This window comes from Anguilla rostrata, chromosome 6, assembly GCF_018555375.3.
Source record: "Anguilla rostrata isolate EN2019 chromosome 6, ASM1855537v3, whole genome shotgun sequence".
NCBI classification, from domain to species: domain Eukaryota; kingdom Metazoa; phylum Chordata; class Actinopteri; order Anguilliformes; family Anguillidae; genus Anguilla; species Anguilla rostrata.
The window spans coordinates 56,171,002-56,189,544 of NC_057938.1; the positions used below are offsets into that span (position 1 = coordinate 56,171,002).

General features: G+C 47.0%; 1 protein-coding gene and 1 long non-coding RNA gene across 4 annotated transcripts in view; both read left to right on the plus strand.

The window, feature by feature from the left end:
- Nucleotides 1-385: 385 nt before the first annotated feature.
- bmp2b (bone morphogenetic protein 2b) lies at nucleotides 386-8,611 on the plus strand. Of its 3 annotated transcripts, none has more exons than XM_064340772.1 (3): nucleotides 386-690; nucleotides 1,724-2,088; nucleotides 6,774-8,611. In XM_064340772.1, the coding sequence occupies exons 2-3, from the start codon at nucleotides 1,737-1,739 to the stop codon at nucleotides 7,637-7,639; spliced, it is 1,218 nt and encodes a 405-aa protein (XP_064196842.1). In that variant the 5' UTR covers nucleotides 386-690; nucleotides 1,724-1,736; the 3' UTR covers nucleotides 7,640-8,611. The 3 variants fall into 3 exon arrangements, with proteins under 3 accessions (XP_064196842.1, XP_064196840.1, XP_064196841.1); XM_064340771.1 differs by having other exon boundaries at nucleotides 565-690; nucleotides 1,782-2,088; XM_064340770.1 differs by having other exon boundaries at nucleotides 553-2,088.
- A 1,970-nt stretch (nucleotides 8,612-10,581) lies between these two features.
- LOC135257725 (uncharacterized) overlaps nucleotides 10,582-18,543 on the plus strand; it is a 22,987-nt gene continuing 15,025 nt past the window's right edge. The window contains exon 1 of the long non-coding RNA XR_010330718.1: nucleotides 10,582-11,108. This is a non-coding gene — a long non-coding RNA (uncharacterized LOC135257725). The remainder of the gene's footprint in view (nucleotides 11,109-18,543) is intronic.

Consider the following 18,543-nt stretch of genomic DNA (forward strand, 5'->3'; position numbering starts at 1 on the left):
TCGGAAACTTTGCCCCAAAGTTGCGAGTAGGCTCTATTGTATTTATGCATGTTCCGGTTTACGTATTAACACACACAGACAGACACACCTTTGCGTTGGCAGCAGTAGAATTAAATGAGTTTTAAAATATGTTAAGAACGCGCAGGCAGTGGCCGTCAGAGAAAGGAGGTTGATTAGGGCAGGAGGTGCTTTTGCCGCTGCTTATGACTGACAGTTCTGCGTCAGTGACATCACCCGGCAACAAAAGTACTCGTCTGGGGGAAAGAGAAGGCTGCAATCAAAAGTACGGAATCGTCGTGCGGTGTTCAGGACAGACACTTTAAAACTCCTGGCAGTTATGGAATCAAGCGAATGGCAGTGTATACCGCTGTGAAACTCGCCCAAAACTCGCCTTCACCTCTGGGTTTTTCCAAACGTCCAGCGCAGGCACAGAAAACCAAGATCCGTGCTGCCTGCCAGCGCTTTTTTTCCACGGGCTATCTCAAGTGATATTTTCGCATCAACAAAACTTCGTTCCTACTTGGTTCCACGGGCTCCACAGCTGCGGAGAATATGCGGAGGCAGAGGCGGGCCGTGCGGTGGACGTTCTCTGTGCGCCGCAGGATTTCTGTGTGGAACGAGGCGAACTGATGTGGAAACGTTTCGGACTACAAAGCAGGAACAGCGAGCGGGCAGACCTCTTCCTCTTAGGTAAACTGTAGGTTTAATTACCACCGTGTTTACTGGTGCGCAACACCTCGGATCCGCAATGGAGATACGCGAAACGCCAAACCATCTACTTTCTGCCTCGTGATTTAAAAGGCGAGTTTAATTTTCACCTAGACTTTATGATGAACATTTTTATTTGTAAAGAAAACGTCTTTTCGACTAGAGGAGGTGGCTCGGGGGAGATTTAAGGAAGACGCATGTAGGCTACCGAGCACTTCCTAAACGTCTTGACTTGGCGCGTTTGGATGACCGTCCAAATTAGTGCATTTTTTTTTGGACGTAAGAAAGATAACGTCTAATCGTTGTGCGCGTGTCGCATGCGTCCCAATGGACCCGTTTGAAAGAGTTTCAAAGTGGTTCTTTAAGGTAGCTGTCGATGCTTTTGTGTGCCTTTGATTTCAGCCGGCCGCGGAAGCGCTTTAGATTTAACACCTGCGAGACTGCCTCTCCGTAACTCTATGATCTAATCTTATTTCAGACACAACACCCTAACGTCACGGCCTCTGGACCCACACACGTGTGGCCCTCTCCATTGTCTTTTTTTTCTTCATCTTTCACAGTTCCCGTATTTTTAAAGTCATAAGGTCTCATAGGTGTCTGTCTACCATTCCAGCATCTCCTCGTAATTATTCAATTTACGAGGAGATCTACCCACTTTTTTAAAGACAAAGTTCTTTGGTTTTAATTCCCGATATATATTTTTTAATTGATGACATTCGCGTCTAATTCTGGGGTATTATTTTATTGGGTGCGTTATCTCCTGTCGCTTTGTAATGTTCCAATCAGTTTGGCGTTGCTGTTTTTTCAGCCGGCGGTGTTTTATTTCCAGGAGTTTTTGTTCTTAACTTCAAAGTGCCCAATCATCCTTTTAATCCCCCTGCATTAAACTCTTCCTATAGAAGAATACAGTCCTCGTGGCTACATCTCAGAGTGAACGAACCAGACCTCTCATGGCAGTAGTTTCGCATGGAATAGCGACACCTGAGTACTGACACCTAGTTTCTGCTCTCTTCAGAAACAGATTGATCATGGTCGCCGGGATCCGTGTTCTCATGGTACTGCTGATCTGTCAGGTGCTGTTCGGGCGTTCGACCGGACTGATTCCCGAGGCGGGCCGACGGAAGTACGGCGAGATGGCCGGACAGAGCCCAGAGCAGTCGGACCGCTTCCTCGGCGAGTTTGAACTTCGTCTCCTCAATATGTTCGGACTGAAGCGGAGGCCGACCCCGAGCAAACTCGCGGTGATACCACAATACATGCTGGACCTTTACCATTGGCACGCGGGGAATGCGGACCAGAGCCTCGGCGGGAACTCCGCGGCGAAGCGTTCAGATTTCGCCGCGAGCAGAGCCAACACAATTAGGAGTTTTCACCACGAAGGTAAGTCCTCCCGACAAGTCCTCCCGACAGGTCCCACATTTCAAGTGTCTTCAAGTCCAATTACGCTGCATGATGACTGGCAGACTGTAGAAAAAACCAATAATTTCCGATCATTTCCCTCAAAAGATCTGACGTGTATATTTACTTAACCCTGAACTTAAATAAATGATCTACATTTCACGCATGAACGATTAGGGTTCCGTTACTTGTTGATTTTACGCAACTTGTCTATTCATCATTAAAGGCCAAATATGAGTGTTATGTGGCAAATGCTTTATAATCAAATTACAGCTGAAATACGAAGTCAGATCATCATTAGCCAAGTAATTGACATTTATAATGTGGTATGTGAAGGCCTTTTTCTCCACAGAACAACGGGCATGTGGAATGTAGGCTGTAGGGAATATAAATCGAGGAACATTGTATGTACTAATATCCAGGCAACCTCAAGAAAGCTTTTCAGAACCCTGGCCGCGCGGTCAGAGCCAGAGCACGAGCGCGACCACAAATCTCTGCTGGGATTTGCTGAAGAAGATTTAAAAAAAATTGCGCGTCCTTTTAATTTATAAAAATGTCCTAATAATATCACAGAAATTATAATACATTGAACACTTCACAAACAATATTTTCAGTCATTACACATTCAGCAACATCAGCAGATTTCCATTAATATGAAAACTATAAGACCTCAACTCAAATCAATGAACATAACTTTTAAAGAGCTGGTGATAGATTGCGCAGGCAGGTCAGCTTTACGCAGTTTGCCATGTAGTGAACAACATTTGCGTAGACAATATCTCAGACCAAGTGACTGTTGTGACACCTTTTACTGTGAATGCTTTCTTCTTATTTACTTCAACATAAACCTATCACGCGGTTGCGATGCGCGTTGTCATTCGAGCACGTGCGCTTGGTGAGAAATGGTGAACCTGCACGCGCAGCACGCCGGCTGTCTTCACACGCGCCACCCGGGTAGCACGGTGCTGGGCCCCCGTGACCAGCGGCACGCTCCTGCTCTGTATCTCCTTCCAACATATCCCTTAACCTTATTTTCAAACCGAGAACAGGAGCGCATTGTAGGCTAAGCGACAGAACTCTTGGGGAAAAGACAGGGTAATTCACTGTGCTCTGAATGGTATATGAAATGTTTTAATGTATAAATCATTGAAGGAAATTTTGCTTCGAAAAGTAGGAAAGTTTGTCGTAACACCTGTTTGGACACTTCTAGTAACTTATTCAAGAAAATTTTCAAAAAGTTCAGTTTAAAATTAAAACAAGAGGGACGATTCGCTATACAGAAGCAAAAGGGGCAGGATGGTTATTCTTGGTTTGTGTATAAATATATTAATGGCGGATTTGTGATATTCTGTACAACCTGAATATATTCCGTACAAAAGCGTGACCGCCCCCCCCTCCTCCACCAAGCCAAAGACTTCCGTGGAAAATTTCGCCTCAATGACCGAGTACAACTAACCAGTGAATGTCTCATCCATGATACGGTTCGTTCGCTAGACAGACTAATGGCCAAAACCCCCCAAAGTGGCGTGATGTACCTGTCTGAACATTCCTGCTGACGCAACCGGAACCGAGTGTGACTGTGTCACTTAAGTGGCACTGTGTGTTAACTGCGCATACTCGGGCTCTCCCATAAAGTATTATTACGCTATTTGGGCCTTGATGGCTCGCTGGAGGTAACTCCGTATTTGGAGATTTCACCATAACCTTGTGGACACGCGGCGGTCCAGCGGAGTCAGGGTTTTACGAGGACAGCGAACGTGATAAAAAAAAACTTGCGTTCCATTCAGATGACGCTGTAGCAAAATGGGCCGACCAGCGCAACTGTTACAGGTAACTCTCATGTAAACTGCCCAATTAACACAGGTCTGTTATTTATTATTTACCTGGGCAACACATACGCAAAGAACCTGGATGTGGACGCAAATAAAGAAAGGAACGATGTAATTCATTGATAGCCTATCTTGTTCCTGGAGATCTACCATCAGGTAGGTTTTCATTTCGACCCTAGTTTGGCACGCCTGACTCTACTAATTACCAGGTCAACAAAGATCTCTAGCTGTTAAATGAGGGGTGCTTTGTTAGGGATTCAGTGAAAACTTACATGAGGGTAGATCTCTAGGAACATGGTTACCACTGATGTCATTATTTGTCTTTGAGGACGAGTGATAGAAAATTTCCGAATAGCAGTAAAGTAGTGAACTTTAGTGACACCCAGTGGCAGTATTGGCACATTGCCGCATAAGAGCGTCAACTCTCTTTCCAGCACTTTCTCCTTTTTGATTGTTGCTGTGTCATTTGCATTGCCAGTTTCCATATAACATTGAACCGCACTTAAATACCTCTGTACCAGACAAGTGCATTCGATAGTTTTAATCAAAAACGGTCTAAAACTTTAGCACTGTCCAGTTATGTAATCATGTACTTTTGAAAACACAGCTGCTGTCAGTGGTTGCCTGTCACATGAACTATTTCTCATTAAAAATAGCAAATTAAAGGTTTTTTGTGTTTATAGTTACATTTAATGTCTACTCTAAAGGATTGGCCTGAATAGTAAGTTCAATGTTTGTTTGCCCTATAAATGCACTCAAAATAAACAGAGGGAATTAAATGCTAATGGTGTGGGAAAGTCTTTCTATAAATTATTCTTTTATATGGCTCCTGTGTATATATCTCTTAGAGCATGCTCTGCTTAGGCGATTGGATAGATTTACTTACACTTTGCCTCAGCTTCCCGCAAAAATAGTTTTGATTTCACATTTAAGACACACTTAAAATGGTGCTTTTGAACAACAGGAGATTAATCTTGAGACATGCCACAGAGAGTCCTTAATGGAATCCACCAGAACTTCGCACATCGCGTTAAAAGGAATTTGTGTCAGAATGTTTGCAATTTAAAAGTAATCAGCGGCAAATTCTTTTGTGTGTTTCTTTAAGCTGCAGGAGAATATTGCCATGCATGATGTCTGACAAAGATAGCAACAGCACACTGTGTGCTTTCCTGTGAAAACACTAAAACCTGAACGGTTAGCCAGTAAATTACTGCAGTGTGTGGCTGGATACAGCACAGCTACAGCCGTTAGCCGACCGTTAGCCTGCCATCACTGCAAACAGAAATTTAGGATGGCGATTTTTCCATATCTGCCGTTTACGAGGCTGGGGCAAGCTTGAACATGTTCTAAGCGCAACTCTGCAGTAAGACGGATTTCTTATGGGGGGGGGGGGGGGTGAGGAAGGCGGAAAGAGAGAGAGATGGAGTGAGAGAGAGGGGGAGCAAGCAGGGAGGGAAGGAGAAAGGTGCCTTGTGCAGGAGAGAATTGGTGGCTCAGAAAACGGAATTTCCCAAATCCTTTTATTTCATTTTAGCCAAAGTGCTCTTTGGCGAATGGCACGACAAGGAGCAAAATCACAGGACTCCCCGTCCATGTTCCTAATGTCTGTGATTAAGAACACGCTTGTTAATTCATACACCTCCGCATGTATAGAATGGAGATCTTTAAGCACTCTATTTCAGTATGAGCCTGCTGCACCCAGGCTTGGGTTATGGTGTGATATGCAAAAATCTAAAAATTACAGAATGACGCAGTCAGACCTCAAATGGTATTTCAGTTAAGAAAATTTCACAATGAAATAAGAAAACAGAGGCACACAAGGAGCCAATGTGTACTTATTCACATCAGCATATTTCAAGATCCCCCATATCCCCCAATTATTGCAGGCAATACTTGCTACTAAAAGATGAAATCTGTCCAGTACATACAGTGATGGAAGAGAACAGCTAATAGGAATTTTTGACCAACAAGCTACTGTAAATCATTCATCCAATCACAGCCACCGACCCAGACTCCATGCTAGAAACGCTCCCCAGACAGGGAGGGGGAGGGGCACTCCCTCTGAAACACATGCGTGTTGTGAAACACACGCGTGTTCTGGTGCACACCCAGCTGTAATGCCATAAACCTTTCCTCAGTGTGATTTACACAGCCTGAAGTGTGTCTGCACTCTGGAATTCGTTTTGCGATGCACAGTACATCTGCAGTGACAGTAACAGTGTTAGTGCTCTGTCAGTAACTGCCACCAACCTGACACAGAGCACATTATCTCTTAGCCTTGATCTGTCAATCAATCAATCAAACTTAGGAACATTAATGACACATTAGCAACTGGAGTTATGGTGACAGAACTCATGGGATGTCATCAGCCTGTGATGTCATCAGTCTGCCATTGGTCTGCCACTGAAAGCTGCCCCAATGCTATACTGCACTGTTACCCATAATAAACTGTTATGTGTGGCTATTTTACAATCGGCCCATGAGAAGGCGGTGCAAGAAAGTGGTCTTGATTAAACTGGCCTTCAGTTAAATGTAATTATAGTGGTGTCAGCACAGTCACCAAAATCGCATTTGTCTAGGTCAAAAAAAGATTCTTGAATTGGCAAATGTTGAAAAGTCAAATTTTAATTTAATCCTGGCCAAGTTTCTATCAAAACAGACTTCTGAAGGTGTAAAACATTGATGGTTTTTCTGAATGGTGGTATAACAGCCTGTTAGTTACACAATTTAAGTTAGCTAACAGTTTCTGAATGTTAGCTAACATTAGCGAATATCGGTGGCTGGCTGAGGAGGAGATGCTGACCAGCACTAACTTGTTTCTTGTGTCCCGCCCCACAGAGTCTATGGAGGTGCTGAGCAGCCTGGAGGGGAAGACCACACAGCGCTTCCTCTTCAACATCACCTCCATCCCTGGGGAGGAGCTCGTCACCTCCGCAGAGCTCCGGATCTTCCGGGACGGGGCGACGTCGGACTCCGCCGCCGCCGCCGCCAACAGCAGCGCCGGCCTGCACCGCATCAACATCTACGAGATCTTTAGGCCCGCCCCTTCCCGGGACGAGGAGCCAATGGCGCGGCTCCTGGACACGCGGCTGGTGCGGGAGGGACAGAGCGAGTGGGAGAGCTTCGACGTCAGCCCGGCGCTGGCCCGATGGACCGCCGACGGCGGGGCCAATCACGGCCTGGCGGTGGAGGTGGAGCACCTGGGCGGGGGGGCGGAAGGGGAGGGGCAGGGGCGGAGGCACGTGAGGGTCAGCAGGTCCCTGCACGGGGACGAGGACACCTGGCCGCAGGCGCGCCCCCTGCTGGTGACTTTCGGGCACGACGGCAAGGGCCACGCCCTGCGGCGTCGCGAGAAGCGGCAGGCGCGCGCCAAACCGCGGAAGAAGCAGCGGGCCAACTGTCGCCGGCACCCGCTGTACGTGGACTTCAGCGACGTGGGCTGGAACGAGTGGATCGTGGCGCCGCCCGGCTACCAGGCCTTCTACTGCCACGGAGAGTGCCCCTTCCCGCTGGCCGACCACCTCAACTCCACCAACCACGCCATCGTGCAGAACCTGGTCAACTCGGTCAACACCAACATCCCCCGGGCCTGCTGCGTGCCCACCCAGCTCAGCCCCATCTGCCTGCTTTACCTGGACGAGTACGAGAAGGTCATCCTCAAAAACTACCAGGACATGGTGGTGGAGGGGTGTGGCTGCCGGTGAACTCCGCCCCCTTTCCTCTCCTCCCCACTCCCTCTCTCACAATGAAGATTTTTATTTATATCAAAGACATGCAATCTAAACAGTTATTTCGACCGAAAAAAGTTATATATGGATATATTTATGTCTACTTAAGTGTCAGGAAAATAAATATTCTATTTAGAGGAATTAATCCTTTTTTTGGATTCAAAATGTATTTCTGATGTAAATTTTTTTAAATGGGTGCAATACCACACATGAAGTATAATGCTCAGATTTTTATTTTGTATTTATTTCTATTATAACCACTTTGTTTTTGTAAATAAGTTATGTTGTATTTATGTGTAATCGTACGGAAATATAGACTCTGAACTCTTTTGACCAGAATGGTAGAAATGTAATTGATTTTAATGTTCCTTAAAATTGTTTTCTTTCAGTGATAGATCTGAGAACATTAATTGGTTTGTTTTTGATAAAAAAAATTGAAGAGGAAAGACACAAACATAAGGTATCTTCATTTTCAAATGTACACCCATCATTTAGGAAATGACAGTCCTGTCTGCACCAGTTCCCGTGCCAAGCATAATTAAACATGAGGAAATGTACTTATTCAGAGCAAATATTCAGCTCATGGTTTTCCATTCATTTGGGTGGCTGGGGGGATTATATACTTACAGTGGTCCAACAATACAGGTCTTGCAAACAAGTAAATGAAGCAAATCAGATTAGGTACCCACAAGGAGGCTGTGTTCATGGTGACCACAGTGCACTTTATCCTTATTTTACACACGTTAAAATTGACGTTTTAGACAGTTTTAGTTTTTAAGCAGCCTTGTGCAGTTTATACGTAACATGAATGTGTCACAAAAAAGAAATACAAAATTCTCTTTGTACCTGTCGTCATGGCAGGGTCATGTCCATGGGGTGGCATTGGGCACTTCTGGAATTTTATTGGCCATGCCAGTTGCCACTTATGTTTTTCCACCTAAAATAGCTCATCGTCATTGGCTTAATTTCAACGTTAGCACTTGAGTGTCCCCCAATTCTAGTCTGTGCCCTCTGGCACCCGCACTACCCATAAAGAAAATCCTGGTAACCCCACCGGCTCATGGACCATTCTTACACTTTTAACCACATCACCCTCACCTTTACCACTCAGTTTGTGTGCACTGAACAGACACACAGGCCATTGTAACGGCTTGGCCTTTACACATATGACAAGAGTCTTACACTTTCTCCAGACAGTGGGAGAAAGAGGAGGCCGTGGACTCGGACAGAAGGACCGTTTGGCACTGCTCATAAATATTCGAGTCGTTTTCTCTGGGTTATTTGGGATACAGAAAGTGACGTGTTCTCCTGCTGCCTGTGTAACACAACCTCAGCCTTTGAAGACTGAAGCTGCAGAACACAGGGGCCTAACTGGATGACTGGTTTTTGGGAAAGAAAGTGACGTTTGTGCCTGTTCCATCAGCTTTGAGCACTGCAGAACACAGTATGATACACTGCACTAAAAGTTGAGTGTCTCTGTCTGCAGTGACTTGTCGAGCACTGTAGCTCCAGTTTATCAGGCCAAATGCCTAAAAATGCTGACACACAGACAGACACCCGCAGACAAACTCATACACACACACACACACACACACACACAAACCCAAGTTGTGAGAGGGAGCTGGCAGACAGTAGAGGACTGCGCTTGATAAGTCAAACAGTGACGTGTGTGGCTGTGGTCGTTGCAGGCTGTCATGCTGAGACACATAATCTCCTTTCTCGCCTTTCATCCAGGCTGGTCGGCTCACGACTGGCTGCTAGCGCTGCCAGGCCTGCAGCGGTTTTTCTGTAATCAGATGCATTTTCTAGGCATGCCTTTATCACAATGGTAATTTGCAAAAAGAAAAAACAAAACAAAACGAAAAAAAATCTAGCGCTGCTTGTTGGAGACTGTAGGGAGGTTCGGGGCAGCCAAAGGGGAAGTGGATTAAATATCAGATTTAGGTTCAAGCATTAACTCTGAAAGCATTTCACCACAATTCCTTATGAATGTTGGCAGTGCAATTATTTAAACTCTTAATTGAACCCAGACATATAAATCCACATAATCCAGTCTGGAGGACCAGTCCAGGAGATTCCTGAAGTATTGATTAGGGGGTTGGAGGAATGAGGACAATTTTTCTTATCCAGGCTTTTAAAAATATCACATATTTATTCTTGTTTCATGATTGTTAAGGTGTTTGTTTTTAAACGGATAACAGAAAGAAGAAGTAGAAGTCATCATTCTGCGGACAATTTGTACATTATGTGTCAGTTGTTGGAAGTGTGAATGTGAGTTGCCACACAGGTGTCAGGGCTGTATATTAACTTTGTTTGCCAGTAGCACTGGTGCTAGTAAGGTCAAACACTTTGTAGCACAGACATTATAGCACAAACATTAAGGATTACTTATACAATAAAAACGGAATGTTGTGAAAAAAATACACGGTATGCTTTATTAAATAACAAACATTCACGAGTGAAGTGCAAACATCATAGTCATATAAATGCACAAGTTTTGAGACAGTTGTGTCAGATTGCTTCCAATGTGGTCTAAGGTAGGCCATATTCTTGACAGTGTTTACTGATTACCTACTTTTTATAAGCTCTACAATCTCAGCTCATCTCCCAGGTTCATTAATATCGATCAGGAGAGTTAGCCTATAAGTTTCCTCACGCACCGTCGTCCATCTTTGTTCGTTTTAAAATGTTCTTCGACACACTTAAGTTACAGATAGCTCTTTATTATTTCAAACTATTACAACTGTTTATTGGGGAAATATCTCAGGTAGCCTAAAGATAAAGCGTTAACGTAACTTGCCTTAAGTTGACAGTTAAGGAATCCCTTCAATTAAATTTAAGCATTTAAAAACCCAACTGTTTTCCTCTCATCTACGCCGCTCACCCAAGCTGTGACAAGACCATACGTCACTAATGACAGGTATCAACCGCAGCCTAGGCTATCAGCCAATCAATCACATTTTTGATTCGCAGTAAACCGGAATTTTAAAAAAGTGGGCTACCCAAGATTCATGCACTTGAAAGTTGGTGGTTCAGCTAGGTACTTGGTTACAAAAAGCCAGATATTGTTGGCTAACAGTAATTATAATGACGTTCTGTACAATTCTAACGTTGTTTCTTTTTTTCGGGGCTTTGGAGTCGTTTAAATGCGCGATTGAATGTCAATTACATTTCCAGGACTGTTTTAAACTATCGGCGATGACGTTATCGCGTAGTTTATACAGGCTAACGTTACACAGACAAATTGTCCTGTGAGAGATGACGGTGGTGTGTTGTTACTGAGAAGTGTGAACCTGAGATAATATTTAAAGTAATAAACAGAACTGCTTGATAAATAAAGAGCAAGGCCAACGCCATCAAAACGCCCAGAGCTACAGCTACTAGCCACAAGAAGGCCAAAGTCTGTTTCCACGGAGACCAAGAGAATCGCCCACAGGAGGATAAGGTGAGTAAACGGATAGCTAGAAATAATAACTGAGTTAGACTACTCTTAAAGGTTAACTTCGGTTTTTATTCGACTTGGACCCATTTTCCGCACTACCGCCATGTTGATCCGTATTGATAATAATTTTTATCATGTATTTCTTTTTGAAGCTTTGGCTGCCCCTTGAACCACGTTGAACTGTGAACTTTGCAGTGCAGTATAGGCTATGGGCTAATGATCTAATGTTGTTTCTGAAATAAAGCATTCACTTTGTATTTAGAATGTTTTTTTCATATTGGAGAATATATATCTTTAAAAAATATATATTCTGTAAACCCAACGGCTTGTTAAAGTATAACATATTTGACGTTGTCCGCTCTGTACTACCTATGTCACTTTTCCGTTCTGTACGCTCTTACACAGGCCACGGTATTTGCTTTTCTGAAGTCTTTGGCTGCTTCTGCGACTTTTTATTTAAAAGCACATCTTGGTTATAGTTTGGCCAGTTGGGTAGGTCTGAACTGAAATGGCCAAATTCATGCCTTTGCTGCAAACCTGTTTCAAATACTACATTCTTTCCCTCCCTCCCACTCTCATCCTTTTTCTCTTTTCCTCCCTCCTCTGTTTCGCCTCTCTCTCTCTCTCTCTCCCCCTCTCCTTCCCTGTATGGTAAATGGAAAAAACAAGGGGTTTACATCTGCAAAGTGCAGGTTGAGAGGGGTAATTGCAGACAGCAGGGGATGGAGAATGTGTGTGTGTCTGGATGTGTGTGTCAGTGCCTGGATGTGTGTGTGTGTCTGCGTGTGTGGGCATGTGCATGTTTGTGCTTGTGGGTGTGTGTGTGTGTGTGCGTGCGCGTGAGCGTCTGTGGGTGTACGTGAGTATGTGTCGCATGGATGGGGGAAAACACTTCTTTTTCACAAATATTCAATGCAGAAACCCACCTGTGGTGTTGGGCTGGATTGCTGAGGGTCTCTGGTGGGAAGTGTCCTTTGGGACAGATGTCAGGGACACGTGTGACAGCTCAAGCCTTTTCAGAATTTACACAACTTATAATTTTCCTCATGTTTAGTTTTCATACAGAGTGTAATTACATACCAGAGGCAGCTATATAATAACACATGATATATTATTAAATATACACATGGCTGTGGTCTGCTGGAAAGCGTGCAGACACCATAAAGCAGTTAGATTGTTTAAGTCACAGTGCCGATTCCTTTGACAGTATGCAAAGTGTCTTAAAATGTCGGTGGTTCTTTGGCCAAATGAACGAAATGAATGAAATCCCATTTCCAGATTTGAGTCTCTTTTTTTTTTGTTTATTTTTTTAAGATGGCGTACATTTGGAGAGTGCCCTGTGTTTCACCTCTGAAACAGGCTGTTCTGCCAGAGGAGCTCATTCTGTTGGGTTTGGACCCTGTGCCAGCGCCGACCATGCTGTGGCAGGGTGGGGCTGGGGAGGGGGGGCCTGAGGAGGGGGGGGGGGGGCGTGGGTTCAGTAATTTGGAATGTACTCATTCTCCTTTTCTGGATGTCTCATTGAAATTGTATCCAGCATGTTTGAAAATGTGACATCTGTGTAGTCACTCAAAACACACATCACACAGCTTTCATGTGTACATTTTGGGTGGTGGTTGGGGGTTGGGGGGGGTGGGGGGCGGGGGGTGGAGGGTGGGCTGGACTCCAAAATGACTATTCCAGAGTGACCCGGAGGCTCAGCATGATGTGACTTATCTTTCTTATGTGGGATGTTTCATAAAAATAAAAAAAGCGATTCTGCATACTCGAGGGCGGGGGTGGCGGATCAGAAACGACCTGAGATGACCTTGACGGTCTCAGTTCTGCTGGATGCGTTTGTGTATAAACGCACACGTTCGCCGTACATACAGATGCTGAAACGGCCAGGCTGTAAAATGAGTCAGGCTGTGACAAATTACAGTGTCATAAATAAGCCTTGTTATTATGAGATGCTCTGATCTGTTAATTGCGCGCGCTGTGGATTACGCAAGCCTGGGCGTTGGTGCTGCGTGAGAGTGCGCCAGAGCACTGCGTCATAAAACCGCTGTAGCACTGTGAGCTAGCTGTGAGCTAGCTGTGAGCTAGCTGTGAGCTAGCTGTGAGCTAGCTGCTTTTAGAGGGCTCACTGGGCTGTGTACCGGTGCAGTATCTCCCTCATACAGCCCTGTGTTTACGAACGGCTGCCATGTTCGTTGGTTACAAGCTAGTTGTTGGCCTACATTTCACTCCATGCACCATAAAGAGACTGCATTCAGGACACGCTGTGTGTCTGAAATCTTTACCTGAACAAGCCCCAAAACAGTGAAAATGGGTAAAATACACCTCTCAGACGGTCGGGAGCTTGAGATCATTGTGCAGGTGTTCACGTGTGCCTTTGCACCTTAGAGACGACGTGTGTGCGTGCGTGCGTGCGTGCGTGCGTGCGTGCGGGTACGCGTGTGCGTGCGTGTGCTCGTGCTCTCTCTCAGGTGTTAGGCAGACGGGGCATGTCATCAGGGATTCAGGCACACAGTCAGCAACCCTGGTTTCCCCTTGATTCAGGGGAATGGGTTCTGTACTCCTCTACTAGAGTGTGCTGGCATCTACCCTGCAGCCATTTTAGGAGCATTTGCTCCTGAAAAATTGTGTGTGCTCAACTGGAAATATAATTCAGGAGCACGTCTACTAATTGTGATGCATTAGCATGCTCCCAGATTCTTCAGCTCAGGAGCACACGTGCTCCTTGGAGAACATGCTAACCGAGAGCCCTGATGTGCGCCATAATGACTGTCCCATATGGGATGTAAATCTCACATGGCGCGATCATTGTTCTATGTACATAAAGTGAATGCTTCTTTTGTGAAGGCTGTTTTAATAACTCAATCAGGACGGGTTTTATCATCAGCTGGGGATCTCCTGAGAGTGAGAGGTGGGAGGAGGGACTGAAAATAAGTCTGTAAAATGTGGATAAACGGGCGAATATCAGGGAGAGGTGTTCAGGCCTGAGCTGCAGGCTGTAATTTGCGCTCATGACAGTTGGGGTAGGCGCGTCTACGTTTTTTTTTGGTGGGGAATGTGGAGGGTGGGGGGGGCGGTTGTAATAGATTCCGTTTGTGGACGTGGAGTGAGAGAGGGAATCCCCCCCCCACCCCCGGGATCATGCCTGTCTGATCCCCTGCACTCAGAGCTGGTGGTAATAACGGATCAGAAGTGCAGAGGTGGGCCAGGTGGTCCGTAAACATTCACAAATAAAAACGGCGTGTGCCGGCTGGATACTGCCACTGCGGCTCTGTTAGGACTGGGAGTACCACTTGGCATCATAAGCCTGGCCATCGTAATGGCTACGTTACTGCTTCCCAGCTTAAGTCACCCCCCCTTGCCCTTTATGGATGAGAATGGCCACCCCTACCCTGGCACTACTCTAGTACAGTAATGTCAGTGTGAAAGCAGGAGCAACAGCAATCATATCTCTGCTACTCCTGTGTGCCATGTGTTATGAAGCTGTGGGAGCTCTACAGGGCTGCATGATCAGTACAGGTAGAGCTAGCGACGCTCCTGAGCGCGACACGCCTTTATTGTGCAAAGCAGACAGTGTGTCCATCCCTGGGGTCTTATTGGCTGAGTGCGCAGAACAGATAAGACCTGCTCTGATGATGAAATCCCTTTCTGAGCTGTGAGCTCGATAAACCGTCCAGCAACACAGGCGCTGAGTTTTTACAAAATCCCAAAGTGTTGCTCAATGGGATTTCCCAGGCTTGTGAGGCTTAGGGTTTTGGGTTAGAGACTAATTACCCCACAGCAGTTAAGCTGGCCTTTTCCCGTGATCTATAGATCTGCATGAAGGAAAGAAGATGAATGTTGTTTGAATCAAAGCCAGTGTTAGTTTTGCAGTGATAGTTGTGTTTGTCTTGCTTGTCTTGTCTCAATTCTTCATTGTCATAATTCACACCACCCCTACTGCTGTTTTAAGCATGTTTTCCAGTTCTCTGCATCAGTGATCTTCATTCCTGGTCCTGGTGGGTTGCAGGGTCTGCTGCTTTTTGTTGTTACACTGCACTTAATTGGTCTGTTAAAGCAGTGAGTTAACTATTACACAGTTAACTCTCCTCACCTGGTTTCTTGGGTCTGAATCGGTTGCTGATATTGAGGCGAAACCAAAAAAAACCAGCAGACCCTGTGTCCTGCCAGGACCAGGAACAAAGTTCACATTCTACATTCTACAATCTGCGCTTTTCTGAGCCGACATGTCCGGTGTGCTGCGTCTGTGTCTAACTGCAGTCCCTGACTGCTGCAGCGTGTGTGAGTGAGTTTGCATTCCTCTGGTCTGGAGTGTGAAACACAGCCTGGCTTTAGTGCTGCGGACCTGAGCTCTGCCACCTACCCACAAATTAGGGCTGATTATGAGCTGCTGCTCCGCTTCTCCCAGCCTGGAGAGAGAGGCACACGCTCATACACACACACACACTACACACACACACGGCTCATACACACACACACTACCCACAGTCACACACCATACCACAAAACCTACACACACACACACTCATACACGCTCATACACGCTCATACACACACACACACTCTCATGCACACACACTCACACACACTCACACACACACGCTCATAGAAAACAGTGTTTTAGGAGATGGGGGCACAGGTGCATCCAGGTTATGGAGCCAGGTTAGGAAGCAGCATATCATCATTTTACCAAAGCAGCAATCCACTTAACCCAGCGTGCTGCAGCTGCTATGAAAGCAACAATCCACATAACCCAGCAGGCTGTAAAAACACTGCTTGCTTGGCTGTGCTGTGCAGGCTGTAAGGTTGTGCAGGCTGTATGGCTGTGCAGGCTATATGACTGTGCTGTGCGGCTGTAAGGTTGTGCAGGCTATATGACTGTGCAGCTGTAGTTGTGTGCAGGCTGTAGAGTGTTGTGCAGGCTGTAAGGTTGTGCAGGTTGTATGGCTGGGAGAGAAGGAGAGAGAGAGGCAGGGAGAGGGAGAGAGAAAGGCAGAGAGAGAGGGAGAGAGAGAGAGAGAGCGAGCGAGGAAAAGGGCAGGCTGGGTTTGCATGTTTACAGGGTCAGTGGAAACAGAGACGCAGATATGACATCATCACGCGTGGCGCAGCGCGGGCAGGTGCAGCAGGACCAGACTCACGTGTGGCGGGACTCCGCCGCCGCCCGGCCAGCTGCTGTGGAAAGTTTTAGCGGGTTGCCGTGGCGGCATCACGTGTCTGGTGTGGCCGAGCTAAGCGCTCCCTTTCACTCAGAGGCCGTCGGAGAGGAAGTGCGTCCAGGGGCGGAGGGGGCAGGGGCAGAGGGGGTGGAGGGGACCAGGGCGGAGGAGGCAGCGGCAGAGGCGGAGGGGTGGAGGGAGCCGGCGCAGAGGGGTGGAGGGGGCAGGGGGTGGGGGGGGGGCGGGGGCGGAGGGGGGTAGGGGCGGAGGGGTGGAGGGGGGTACGGGTGCAGGGGGCAGAGGGAGGGGAGTTTCCATTGGGCAGAGCTGTAACTGGTGTTGACTAATTGCAAACATGCAGTGCCCTCCTGGTGCAGTCTGTTTCTTGTGAAACGTCATGGCTGTTCACGCCGCGGAGCTCAGACATAAAGCAGCGACCGCCACGGGCAGCCAGCCAGCGGCTAACCCCGCTACTCCGCTAGCTCCTCACGTGTGTGTGCGCAGGACAGGTGTCTGAGTTTCGCGGTTATGGCCCTGTATGGAGGGGGCGCTGGGCTTTCCCAGAGAGCGGTCCGCTGTCTCAGAGACTGCAGCAGTGCAGTGCAGTGCAGTGGCTAGAGAACTGGGTCCTTCTGCTGGTGGATGGATTTCTGTGTGACTTTTTTGCGCTGGGTTGCCTGACCTGGGTGCAGGCTTTAGTTACAGGCTCCAGGCTCTATGGCCTTCCTGTTTGGTGAAAGTGGAATTTATACTAGAAAGCACGATGGGAGAGTTTGCTTTGATGTGAATGGCTTGCATACGCATGCGTCTCCAGTCCTCTCTGCCTCTTTCTCTCTCTGCTCACTTTATGGGGCAGGAAAGACTGTATGTAGCTATATTACCAATATTTAAGGTGAGCAATGCCAGCATTGTTTAATCTGAGGATAAGCCCTGCTTAATCTGCAGCTGTAGTGGTCTTTCACTGCACACACACACACACACACACACACACACACACACGTTTCTGGAGCTTCTCTCTGCACAGAAATGGCAGTTGAGCGCACACTGCAAGGCGCTGTGAATAGTGTGCATCTGCACTGGCTTACAGAAAAACTCTCCCAGATGTGTCCCCACTGCCTCGTCTGTGAACTTGGTGGAAACCAGGATCTTCTTTCTGGGCCTGTCTCTGGAGTGTGTTCTTCAGCTAAGATATTTAATCTGGACCTTCAGTGGAAACCAGCTTCATTCTCTGCACGAGAGAGACGTGTGTGCGCGTGTGTATGTGAGACAGAGATCACGGGAAAGGCACCATAGCCCCCGTGAGTGTGTGTCCGTGTGTGTGTGTGTGAGAGAGAGAGAGAGAGTGGGAAAGGAACCATTTGTGTGTGTGTGTGTGTTTTAGGTCATTTATGAGGGCCAGTGGTGATTGTCACACAGAGCAGTGGTTCTTAAACCACTGGTTGGGACAGAACGGAGAGCCTTGGAGGGTTCCTGTTAAATGTGCATTTCCTGTACATTACACACTTTCCAGTGACTTTACCACCCCTTACAGTTTGATATGCCGCTGGTTACACACACACGTCACCAGCCTGTGTTCATCCAGCTGCTGTGACATCATCGTTTAGATTGCACTTTTGGAAGTGTGTTTGAGGTCTTAATGAGGGGCGGGTTGCAGAATGAGGTGTGCTGGTTATTTTAGGGGGCTGTGAGGTTGGAGAAGCCTTTTAGACGCTGATGTGGAGTTGAGGGGAGAGATGTGCATTCTCTCTCAGGGGAAAGCTGACTGGAACGGGCAGTTTGGAAACGCTGTGCACAGATTCAGCGTTCAGAGCTCTCGTGTGTAATTATCACTGGTGTTGGCGGGAGCTGAAATAAGCGATCTGCTCGGGGGAGAACCACGACGGGCGTTTTTGGGCCCTGATCGCGCCGTGGCCAAGGCTGCCCTGGCTAGCAGCGCCGTGCCCTAATGCACAGGACTGTGTGCTCAGGACTGTCCTGAGTAATGCTCCCCCCCCCCTCCACCCTCACCCCGAAATAAAGAATTTCATCTGAAAGCAGAAATTACAGGGCCCGCTGGAGCTGCTCTCTCTGCTCTGTTATTTGGGGGTAATTTTGCAAACACGGCTGGAACTCAGAGCCCCCCCACCCCCCACCCCCCCGCTGTACCTGAGCAGAACCTGCCCCCCCCCCACACTTCCACAGGAGCAGTGTAATTACACAGCTGGAGCCCCCGTCCTGTACGGACATGCTACAGCACTGCCACTGAGCACACCCTGCTGCCTCACTCATCACTGTGCTGAGTT

Bases quoted from the DNA above. Each gene is read 5' to 3' on its own strand.
- bmp2b (XM_064340772.1), top strand. From the start codon at position 1,737: ATGGTCGCCGGGATCCGTGTTCTCATGGTACTGCTGATCTGTCAGGTG. The intron at 2,089-6,773 runs GTAAGTCCTCCC...CCCGCCCCACAG, and splicing joins TAGGAGTTTTCACCACGAAG to AGTCTATGGAGGTGCTGAGC.